The sequence below is a fragment of the Hemibagrus wyckioides genome, linkage group LG09 (assembly GCF_019097595.1).
Source record: "Hemibagrus wyckioides isolate EC202008001 linkage group LG09, SWU_Hwy_1.0, whole genome shotgun sequence".
NCBI lineage: Eukaryota > Metazoa > Chordata > Actinopteri > Siluriformes > Bagridae > Hemibagrus > Hemibagrus wyckioides.
In genome coordinates this window covers 6008446-6020485 of record NC_080718.1, presented here as the reverse complement: position 1 = coordinate 6020485, position 12040 = coordinate 6008446, and the positions used below count along the sequence as shown (strand labels likewise).

Below are 12040 nucleotides of genomic sequence, written 5' to 3'. Positions count from 1 at the left end.
TGATGTGGTGGTGTGATGTGGTGGTGATGATGATGGTGGTGGTGGTGATGGTGGTGGTGGTGGTGGTGGTGGTGGTGTGATGGTGTTGGTGGTGGTGATGGTGGTAGTTGTGGTGTTGGTGGTGGTGATGGTGGTGTTGGTGGTGGTGTTGATGGTGGTGGTAGTGATGGTGTTGGTGGTGGTGATGGTGGTAGTTGTGGTGTTGGTGGTGGTGATGGTGGTGTTGGTGGTGGTGATGATGGTGGTGGTAGTGATGGTGTTGGTGGTGGTGATGGTGGTAGTTGTGGTGTTGGTGGTGGTGATGGTGGTGTTGGTGGTGGTGATGATGGTGGTGATGGTGGTAGTGGAGGTGTGATGGTGGTAGTGGTGGGGGTGGTGGTGTGATGGTGGTAGTGATGGAGGTGATGGAGGTGATGGTGGTGGTGTGATGGTGGTAGTGATGATGGAGGTGAAGGTGGTGGTGATGATAGTGGTGGTGTGATGTGGTGGTGATGATGATGGTGGTGGTGATGGTGTTGGTGGTGGTGGTGGTGGTGGTGGTGGTGGTGTGATGGTGGTGGTAGTGGTGGTGGTGGTGGTGTGATGGTGGTGGTAGAGGTAGTATTGGTGATGGTGGTGATGGTGGTGGTGTTAGTTATGGTGGTGGAGGTGGTGATGGTGGTAGTGGTGCTGTTAGTGGTGGTGGTGATGGTGGTGGTAGTGGTGGTGTTGGTGATGGTGATGGTGTTGATGGAGGTGATGGTGGTGGTGTTAGTGATGGTGGTGGAGGTGGTGGTGCTGGAGGTAGTGTTGGTGGTGTTGGTGGTTTTGGTGATGGTGGAGTTGGAGGTTGTGTTGGTGCTGGAGGTGGAGGTGGTGGTGTGATTATGACTTGCTCACAGGGCATGTGGAGGCAGTGCTGGAGGATGGAAAGGAAGTGTGGAAAGACCTCAGTGTGGTTGATCCTCTTACGGATGAGTTCAAACACCTGTGAGGCGCTTTTAGTGTCGATATGAACCTGAAGAAAACAAAGACGTGCTGCAGATCTTCAAAAAAAAAAGGAAATTCATTAAATAATTGATTAAAAACTCAACTTACATTCTCAAAGCGCTTGGCCAACTCCAGCTCATCTCCAGTTCTCTTCATTTCAAAGTAATCCAGATGCCTTGAGAAGAGAAAAAGTCGAGGAGTCATTAGATAACAATATTACAGGAGTATCACAGTGTTTAAAGATCAGAGCCAGTTATTTTGCTGTAGTTGTAGGAACCCCGGCTCTCACCGGTCCAGGGTCTCATTCTCGTGGCTCCGGAGTTTGTCGATGACCGGTTGGATTCCTAGCATGAGGAACTCATAGCGTAAGTGAATCCTGAAGTCCAGACTCGACTGCAGGTGAAATATAAATCTGATTTATTCTGATGTTCACACACACACACAGACACACACACAGACACACACACAGACACACACCAGACACCCACACACACACAGACGCACACACAGACACACACACACACACGCAGACACAGACACACACACAGACACACACACACACACACACACACACACAGACACACACAGACACACACACAGACTCACACACACAAACACACACACACACACACACAGGAACTCATAGCGTAAGGAGAAGGAGCAGGAGGATGAAGAGGAGAGGAACAAAACCATAGAGGGGTTGAAGACGGCGCTGAGGGCACAACCCATGACACACACACACACAGACACACACACACAGACACACACACACACAGACTCACCTCGCCAGCTCCCTGACTGAGCACGGCGTTAATGAAGGACATGACGGCCGTCTTCAGGTTCACTTCGTCTCTGTAACGACCCGTACTCCGGTCCAACTCGTTCACCAGAGTCTGAGAGAGGAGGAGAAGAAGGACAGACACACTCGCTTTACAATCAGACCTACAGTTATTATTATTATTATTATTATTATTATTATCATCATTGTTGTCTCACCTGGAAGCGCGTCCTCTCACTGGCGTATTTCTGGTAGTGCAGCATGGCCTCCAGGACTTTGCGGTGGCCTCCGGGGACGAGACACACGGCACCCAGGATCTCCAGCACAGCCACTTTGGTGCGGATGTTCTCGGTGCTGAGGCTCTGAGCGATGATGTTGATGCTCTCGGGGTGAGCGAGGACGTGAGCGCGGCCCTGAGTGTTGTTCATCAGAGCCTTGATGCAGCCGATCAGCGAGGTGTGGATCTGAGACTCGCTCATCTCGTACTCCATGTTCTTCAGGAAGTTCAGCAGACACGTCAGGCCGTCCTGATCGATGAACCGTGTGACAAAACTGCAGAGTGGAGAGAGGAGTCGAATTATTTAAAGAAAGAAAGAAAGAAAGAAAGAAAGAAAATATTTCACCACCGGAACATGCTGATGTTTCGCATAGAATTAAGATTTTTTTTTAATGTTGGCCATAAAAACACCAACATCACTGTTCTAATAAATATGACGTCTCTCTCTCTGTCTGCCCCCCCATCTGCCCCCCCCGTCTGCCCCCCCCCCCCCCCCCCCGGCTCTCTCTCTCTCAACTTGTTAAGAAAAAATGTGATCCATATGTGTGTGTGTGTGTATTTTTACCTCATGGGTTGTGTCCTCAGCGCCGTCTTCAACCCCTCTATGGTTTTGTTCCTCTCCTCTTCATCCTCCTTCTCCAGAGCCAAAACCATCTTCCTCTGCAACATACAGTGCAGTGGTGTTTCATTATACAACATTAAATACACTCCCTCAGATACACACTTCGTATACGTTATAACATATAAATATATAACATTTTTCCAGAGATTTTGAACTGGAAACTGCATCATTCAAACATATTCTATTTGTGAATAATGTGTGTGTGTGTGTGTGTGTCTCACAGCAGCCATGGAGTTGATCTGGTCGATATAATAATCAGGCCAACTCGTCGCTCCTTTATTCTCCTCCTGCTCCTGAACAATCAGCAGAAATAAAATGTCTGATTCACTGATAACTTTTTTAACAATTTTTTATTCCATTTCTGCAAAACTGCCTTAATTACAGAACTGAAACAGAGCACCTACACCCTCACACTGAGACATGATTCAGTCAACACATTCAACGTACAGGAAGAAAATAGATAGATAGATAGATAGATAGATAGATAGATAGATAGATAGATAGATAGATAGATAGATAGATAAACAAAGGTATAGATATAATAGATTTATTTAGTGCACAGAGAGAGAGAGAGAGAGAGAGAGAGACAGGGGGGCAGACAGAGAGAGGGGGGGCAGACAGAGAGACAGACAGATAGACAGAGAAAATGAGACAGAGAGACAGACAGAGAGAGACAGATAGATAGAGAGAGAAAGGGAGAGAGGCAGAAAGGCAGAAAGACAGGCAGAGAGAAAGAGAGAGAGAGAGAGAGAGAGAATTTCCTGAATATTAATATGAATATAAATGTTTTCTTTGTTATAAAATGTACACTCTAATGTTGAAATCAGCGCCGCACGTCACATGTAAACGTTTTTTCCTTGGCCAGGAGGATGAGCTGGACATTTTTAATCCCTTTACATGTGTCCAGACATCAAAGCCACATGGAAGTGAAATCTGTCCAAACTGGTACCAGATGGAGTGAGACGGTTTAATCCTCACGCTGATGTTGATGTTGGAAAGAGAAGAAGCAGCTTCTCATTTCTACACAGCAACATTCAAACTGTCCAGATAAACCCCGAGATAAAATATTAACCAGATCAAAAGCTTCAGGACTTTCATCATTTACAGCAGGGGTGTCCAGTCTTATCCACAGAGGGCCAGTGTGGTGCAGGTTTTCATACCAATCAAGCAGGAGTCACACCTGATTCCACCTTTTTAATCAGTTGGTCTTGTCTTTCAGTAGACTTAGCTATGGCTTTTGCTTGGTTGGAACGAAAACCTACACCCACACTGGCCCTTTCTGGATAAGACTGGACACCCCTGATATACAGTGAACAAAGAAAACTGGACAGTAAAGTTGGAAAAATCCTCCTGACCTCCTTTATAAAACCCCAGAGGTCAAATACATGACATTAGAGTGTTATAACGCAGAATAGAGTCTTCATCATGTACAGTCTACGTTAGACACAGTGCTCCGAGTCTTTCAGAGCTCTCAGAGATACAGAGCTCTCACTCTTTCACTCGTTCCTCTTTATCTCTTCATCTCTTCTCCTTGCTTTATCATTGACTGTCTCTCCTGCTTTTTCTATTCTTTCTTTATTTCTGTGTTGTTCTTCCTTCTTTCTGCCAATCTATCTAGTATCTCGTTTACTCACTTTATTCTCATTCCTTTTCTTCCACTTTCTCAATCTTCAGCTCATCACATCTCACTCACGTCACCATTCTTCATCTCTTTTCATCCCATTTTTCTCTTTCTTTACCTTCTTTTCTCTTTTCTTTCACTTTCACTCTCTTTCCATTTCATACTTTCTCTCTCCCTCTCTCTCTCTCTCTCTCTCTCTCTCGTTCTTTCTCATTCATTCTCTCTCTGGGTCCCTCTCTCTTTCTATCTCTTTCTTTCTCTCTCTCTCTCTGTCACTCTTACCATCTTCTTGCTGCAGTAAATCTGCCATTTTTTCTCAGCAGGGAGAGCGAACATGGCCGCTCTGTGTGTATCAGTGAGGTCCAGTTCATCCTGATGAAGGAGACAAACAAAAAAACAAAAAATCAACAAGTGATTATTAAAAAAACACAAAATTCCAATAACACCACAAACACTGCTGGAGGAAGGCGTCGAGTTCTAACACCTGACAGACCCGGTGTTCAGGGAATTAAAAGTATCTAGAACTGTAATGCTGAGAAAACTTAAAACACACACACACATACACACACACACACACACACACACACACATACACATACACACACACACACACACATATACACACACACACACACACAGAGGCATGCACACACTCCACTACATATGCACATGCAAATCTGGTGGCATGGATCGCTCCATATTGATGACGTCACACGTCTCTGCTTCACATTAGCATCGGTTTTTATAAAACTATTCTCAGTGTTTTAGAGTTTAGATTTAATTTAATCCAAAAAAAAAAAAATACAGCCTTTCCATTTCATTGCCAATTCTGACTAAAAACCAAAGAACATGTTTTGTTATGATTACTGTGAACTCACAAACCACACAAAAGATTCATAAAAATTCCAAGAATTTAATTTAATTTCTCAATGCAGTTTGAAATACAAATAAAACACTGTTAAAATCAATAATGTTTTACATTCTGACATGATTAGAGTTTCGAGGGTTGTAGTAAAAAAGTTGAAGAAGAGGAATACACACCACCAGCTCAGAGAACATGGCGTCCAGCTCCTCGGCCGGAGGTATGGGCAGCCTGGGCTCCATGGCGTGCAGCGTGAGGTTGGTGTCATGGCCGACGCTGTAGGTGATCTCAGGCTGCTCGCTTCTCTTAAAGCAGCACAGGATGGACGCCCAGCCGCGGGATGACTGTTTATGAGGAGCCATCGATGTGTGGTAGTACAGCTACAGCGTGATGCTGGAGGTCAAACACACACACACACACACAAGGTTAGGGCAACACTTCACTTGTGCTTTACTAAACACATCAAGGTCTGAATTCAGGCCATAAAACATTTATATTATTCACAGCAGTGGTGTAAATATACTGCCCAGGGGCCACACTCAAACACACTCCACTATACTATAGTACAGTAAATATACTGCCCAGGGGCCACACTCAAACACACTCCACTATACTATAGTACAGTAAATATACTGCCCAGGGGCCACACTCAAACACACTCCACTATACTATAGTACAGTAAATATACTGCCCAGGGGCCACACTCAAACACACTCCAATATACTATAGTACAATTAAAATACTAAACATTCTAAATGTATGCTCGAGGTGCTGACTAATGGTACGACTCAAATATACTGTAAATGTAGTATTTAGGGGTCATGATTAGATTAGGTTAGATGAGATGAGATGAGATGAGATGAGATTAGATTAGGCACAAATGAAACAAACAAACATCGTTGAGTCACCAGTTTGGAGCAGTAATAGGTGACAAGCCGGATTGTTGTTACTGAATCAGAGGAATGTCCTTGAATTAGAGCGCATACTTCCCTCAATCCTGAGGCTACATTAACTATTGTTCCTTTTTACACAGAGGTGACGAGTGAAAACGTGCAACTTTAGCAACAATGCTTGAAATCTGAACTGAAGCAACGAGTGCAGTGTGTCAAATATGAGAATAATATCTCCATTTATTTCACTGATATAGAAGACTTTATCTTCATTACACTTAATACTTCATGTGACGCTTTCTAATCTAGTTACTGCTGGAACAAAGTGACTAACTGATGACCTTCTAAAGTTTATATGAACAAAAATGTGTCTTCTTTCGCACAAAGTAGGCGGGGTTAATATTAGTCATTAGCATGCTATATACACTATATTGCCAAAAGTATTCGCTCACCTGCCTTGACTAGCATATGAACTTAAGTGACATCCCATTCCTAATCCATAGGGTTCAATATGACGTCGGTCCACCCTTTGCAGCTATAACAGCTTCAACTCTTCTGGGAAGGCTGTCCACAAGGTTTAGGAGTGTGTTTATGGGAATTTTTGACCATTCTTCCAGAAGCGCATTTGTGAGGTCACACACTGATGTTGGACGAGAAGGCCTGGCTCTCAGTCTCCGCTCTAATTCATCCCAAAGGTGTTCTATCGGGTTGAGGTCAGGACTCTGTGCAGGCCAGTCAAGTTCATCCACACCAGACTCTGTCATCCATGTCTTTATGGACCTTGCTTTGGTCACTGGTGCACAGTCATGTTGGAAGAGGAAGGGGCCAGCTCCAAACTGTTCCCACAAAGTTGGGAGCATGGAATTGTCCAAAATGTCTTGGTATGCTGAAGCATTCAGAGTTCCTTTCACTGGAACTAAGGGGCCAAGCCCAGCTCCTGAAAAACAACCCCACACCATAATCCCCCCTCCACCAAACTTTACACTTGGCACAATGCAGTCAGACAAGTACCGTTCTCCTGGCAACCGCCAAACCCAGACTCGTCCATCAGATTGCCAGATGGAGAAGCGCGATTGGTCACTCCAGAGAACGCGTCTCCACTGCTCTAGAGTCCAGTGGCGGCGTGCTTTACACCACTGCATCCGACGCTTTGCATTGCACTTGGTGATGTATGGCTTGGATGCAGCTGCTCGGCCATGGAAACCCATTCCATGAAGCTCTCTGCGCACTGTTCTTGAGCTAATCTGAAGGCCACATGAAGTTTGGAGGTCTGTAGCGATTGACTCTGCAGAAAGTTGGCGACCTCTTCGCACTATGCGCCTCAGCATCCGCTGACCCCGCTCCGTCAGTTTACGTGGCCTACCACTTCGTGGCTGAGTTGCTGTCGTTCCCAAACACTTCCACGTTCTTATAATACAGCTGACAGTTGACTGTGGAATATTTAGGAGCGAGGAAATTTCACGACTGGATTTGTTGCACAGGTGGCATCCTATCACAGTTCCACGCTGGAATTCACTGAGCTCCTGAGAGCGACCCATTCTTTCACAAATGTTTGTAAAAACAGTCTGCATGCCTAGGTGCTTGATTTTATACACCTGTGGCCATGGAAGTGATTGGAACACCTGATTCTGATTATTTGGATGGGTGAGCGAATACTCTTGGCAATATAGTGTACCTGAACCTTTGCTGATATTTTTGCTGCGGGTTCTGGCTGGTCGCATCTTAAGATGTAAATAAATACACCGATTCACTCGTGTCTATGTGAGTGAAACCTGCAGATTCTGATTATTTTTTTCTTTTTTTTAGACGTGTCCTTGCTCACAAGGCTGGAACACAGCGTATCCAAAAAAACAATAACACACCAGACCATGACCCAGAGAGCTGGAAACACCACGCAGGAGATATCAACCAGAGGAAAAAACACAGAATAGTTATAATGGTTTCTCTCAGTGATATGAACTCAGTACAGACATTTCCATTTTCAAAATCTTGACATTACCCACAATCCTAAATCACCGTGTTCATGTTATAAATCACAAGATACTTCGTTTTTGTTCTGCACCAGACAAAATCCATCAGAACCAGTCACTGATCATTTTCCTCTAACAGCACGACCCTGAGGGTTTTATTCCTGACATCTGATATGAACAAAGACAGGAAGTGACCTGCTCTGATCAAACTTCTGGCTTGATGTGATTTCCAGAAGCCCAACACAAAACCTCTACAAGTCTCTTCTTCTCTCTCTCTCTCTCTCTCTCTCTTTCTCTCTCTCTCTCACACACACACACACGTCACTGTCTCTGTATTATGATTTTCATTGTATAACAGGTTGGGCAGCGACTCCCTGACCCTCAGATCTCTCACCGCTCAGCTTTCATTCACATGCAGGTGTTTTAGAAACTAATGAGACCTTTCAGCCTTTCTTCACCTGTCCACGAGATCACTGAATAGTTTTATAGAATTTTTTAAAGAAGAAAATGTTGAAGAAAAATCCACCTGGTTAAAGGAGCTGATGTTTTGGTGTTGGATGTGATTAGATTACTTATCTTGTTAAATAATCTTCAGACTGTTTCTATTCATTCTGTAATGTATAATTCATCCATTAGTTATATAATTAATTACAAATCATTTGCCTTTATCAATCATTTTTAAGCAATTTAATGTGAAATATTTACATGAATGTTCTGTCTAAAACAAATAGCCTGTGTGTGTGTGTGTTTTTTCAAATAGTGCTTGAATTTCAATAAGCAAAGCAATAAATTGTAAAATGTGAACAACATTATCATTATTGTTATTTTTACAAAACCAAGGTTGTGGTTTATTTACACGCCATAAAATCCTTTTAGAATTTTACTTGATTAGATTAGATTCTAGGCTAGGATAAGACTTTTTCTTATGATACCAAAACTGAAATCTGGAGTATCAGCCGATCTGATATTTTTATTTTTTATAAAATTTATGAAACTTTAAAAAAATTTAATGTTATATACAGGAAGAAAGTACAGAGGGAAAATATACAGCTTAAACACCATTTACACAAAACCACTAAATCTGCAGTGTGAATATAATAAACATAATAAAGTATAAATTTAATAAAAATCAATCTGAACAAAAATACAATCAGGTCTCTCTCTCGCTCTCATATATATATATATATATATATATATATCAGGTGTAACACTGAGCAGTGAGAGGTGAAGTGAATAAGACTGAGTATCTCCTCATCATGGCACCTGTTAGTGGGGGGGATATATTAGGCAGCAAGTCAACATTTTGTCCTCAAAGTTGATGTTAGAAGCAGGAAAAATGGACAAGTGTAAGGATTTGAGCGAGTTTGATGAAGGGCTAAATTGTGATGGCTAGACCACTGGATCAGAGCATCTCCAAAACTGCAGCTCTTGTGGGGTGTTCCCGGTCTGCAGTGGTCAGTGTCTATCAAAAGTGGTCCAAGGAAGGAACAGTGGTGAACTGGAGACAGGGTCATGGACGGTCAAGGCTCATTGATGCACGTGGGGAATATATATATTAGGATTAAATCAAAAATCAAGATCACTATTTTTTCATCAGGTCAGTGCTTATATCGGCCTGATACGATGATAGTTATCAGATCAGTGTGTCATAAACTCCATTTCTGCTTCCTACTGGACATTTTCTTTATGTATAACATTTTCCAGGTAATGTTTTAATCTGTCCGTCTACATACTGCTGTTCTGAATCTGTTCTCGGATTGAATTTGTCATTTTTATACACAGAGGAGAGAAAAACCTTTTAAGATTAACTGAGCCACAGAACAAAGCTGAGTCTCACGATAAACGAAACAGTCTCATGATGAATGAAAGAGTCTTATGAGAAACAAAACAGTCTCACGATAAACGAAACAGTCTCATGATAAACGAAACAGTCTCATAACAGTACAATTTTTAACTAGGTATGGGTTAAAGATCTCCCAAATCCAGTTACAAAGGTCCAGACAGACAGATTAACAGACTATCAGACAGACAGGTTATTAGACAGACAGATTAATAGACTTAATCAGACAGACAGACAGACAGACAGATGAAAGTATAAAGTTCATTCAAATCCTTCTGAAATGAACAGCTGAAGAGCAGCTAAAATGAAGAGGCTTATTGGTGTTACTGTGGAAAATACCGAATCAGCAGGTAATAACATTCCTAATACAGAGATTCTAACAAAAAAAAAGAACAAATTAAATGAACAAAAAATTGAAGCAGGTATTAATCCAGACCTAAATGAATTAAAATAATAAATGAAAAGCACAGTACTGGAGACATGCTGGTTAATATTTTCACGATTTCAGCCGGTCAGTGATGTTATCAACTCGTCTTAGCTAAAGTCTAGCAAAACTAACACGCTTTTCCTGTCGAGGAGAGCAGGAGAGCGAGAGAGAGAGAAAGACAATGAGAGATCTATCAGCTGGGCCATGGAGTTAAATCAGATGAATTTGTGTTCAGATGAAAGTCTGAGATGATTTGGTTGCTTCTCTAAATCTAATTAGTAACAGCTTTACAATCAACTCGGATAAATAAATATTAACAGCTAGTCCACTTGTTGATTAGATATTTCATTAATTATATATTCCAATGTGATTTTTAATTCTAATTCTAATTCTAATTTAATAGAAGTAGTCCCTCTTCAGATTCCCATGATGATCTGTTACTGGTGATTATTTTATTTAAATTACACGTCCAAACCCATGAGAACATGTCCCAAATCACACACCCTATTAATCCTACAGGCCACATGAACACCCTCACTGAACATCACTCTCACCATTTCACCATCAGTGAGGATTCTGGACAAAACAAGGGCCAAACTGCTAACAGAAAATGTGTGTGAGAATGAGAGAAGACACGTGGAGAAAGAGAGAGAGAGAGAAAGAGAGACAGACAGACAGGCAGAGAGAGAGAGAGAGAGATTCAGATGTCACGTGAGAGATACAGAGAGGTACTGTCACACCCAGACGAGAAATGTACACCGGTTTCATTCCATTCAGTGTGTGTGTGTGTACAGGAGTGACTTTGCTTGAGTCACTGTAACGATTAGAGATGATGGAAATGGCAAACACACACACACACACACACACACACACGTCAAAGTACAAAGGGTAAGTTAAAATAGAGTTCAGTGGCCTTTCTTCTGTGGAAAGTTAAGTCTGCTTAAAAATAAATAAAAATAGAAAAAGAAGAAGAATAACAAGAAGAAGAAGAGGAGGAGGAAGAGAAATAGTGTGTTTACCTGTGCAGGTGTGTGTGTGAAGCTCAAATCCTTCCCAGCTCTAAGTGTGTAAACTCCATGCCATCATCCCAATCCACACTGCAGCCACAAATCCACCCTAAATCCTTCTATGTCCAACAAATCTAGTGCACTTCACCTCACCTTCACACCAGTCTCATAATCCACAGGGGTTTGACACAAAGCGTGTCTCCTCTCTCTGACTCTGCAATCTGAACACACACACACACCACACACACACACACACCACACACAGCTGTTCTGAGTCGTCCCGCTCTGTGTTTGCCCCACCCACTCTCACTCTGATTGAAGGAAGCAGTGTGAAGCTCCGCCCAAATGTGTTACAGCAAGATCTCTGCTCTGAGTAGATATTTACATCCAGGAGTTTTCTGTTTTACACATTTAGTGATTGTGACACAACACTCTGACACTGGAGACTCCTTCCACACATGATGAATAAAAGTCTCCTTACAAAAATACAAAAAAAAAAAACATATTTAAATCTTTTTATGTGGAGGGTGAGAGATACATGTCCCTGTAGAAACAATAGAAACAATTCTATTCATAGACAAAATGTAGAAAAAAATCTTTAAATATTTTATACATTCTAGCATTTGGGATGTTGGCCAACGTTCTACACGAACCAACCCTGAATTCAGTTCCAGTGACTGAGATGTAGCTCAAGATATCCACAGTGTCTATAGGGAAACTTTCCAAGCTGCTTCCTTCTTCTTTGTTTTTTGTTTTTTTGTTCCTGTTCTAAAATTA

General features: G+C 42.3%; 1 protein-coding gene across 1 annotated transcript in view; it reads right to left on the bottom strand.

The window, feature by feature from the left end:
* Positions 1-11535, bottom strand: part of daam1a (dishevelled associated activator of morphogenesis 1a) — a 29146-nt gene extending 17611 nt beyond the window's left edge. The window contains exons 1-10 of the mRNA XM_058398197.1: positions 11276-11535; positions 5309-5522; positions 4550-4639; positions 2868-2939; positions 2590-2684; positions 1966-2299; positions 1752-1862; positions 1259-1362; positions 1078-1144; positions 880-997 (exon numbers count right to left, since the gene is read on the bottom strand). Coding sequence (XP_058254180.1) covers positions 880-997; positions 1078-1144; positions 1259-1362; positions 1752-1862; positions 1966-2299; positions 2590-2684; positions 2868-2939; positions 4550-4639; positions 5309-5491 — 1174 coding nt within the window. The 5' untranslated portion in view covers positions 5492-5522; positions 11276-11535. The remainder of the gene's footprint in view (positions 1-879; positions 998-1077; positions 1145-1258; positions 1363-1751; positions 1863-1965; positions 2300-2589; positions 2685-2867; positions 2940-4549; positions 4640-5308; positions 5523-11275) is intronic.
* Between the last annotated feature and the right edge of the window lie 505 nt (positions 11536-12040).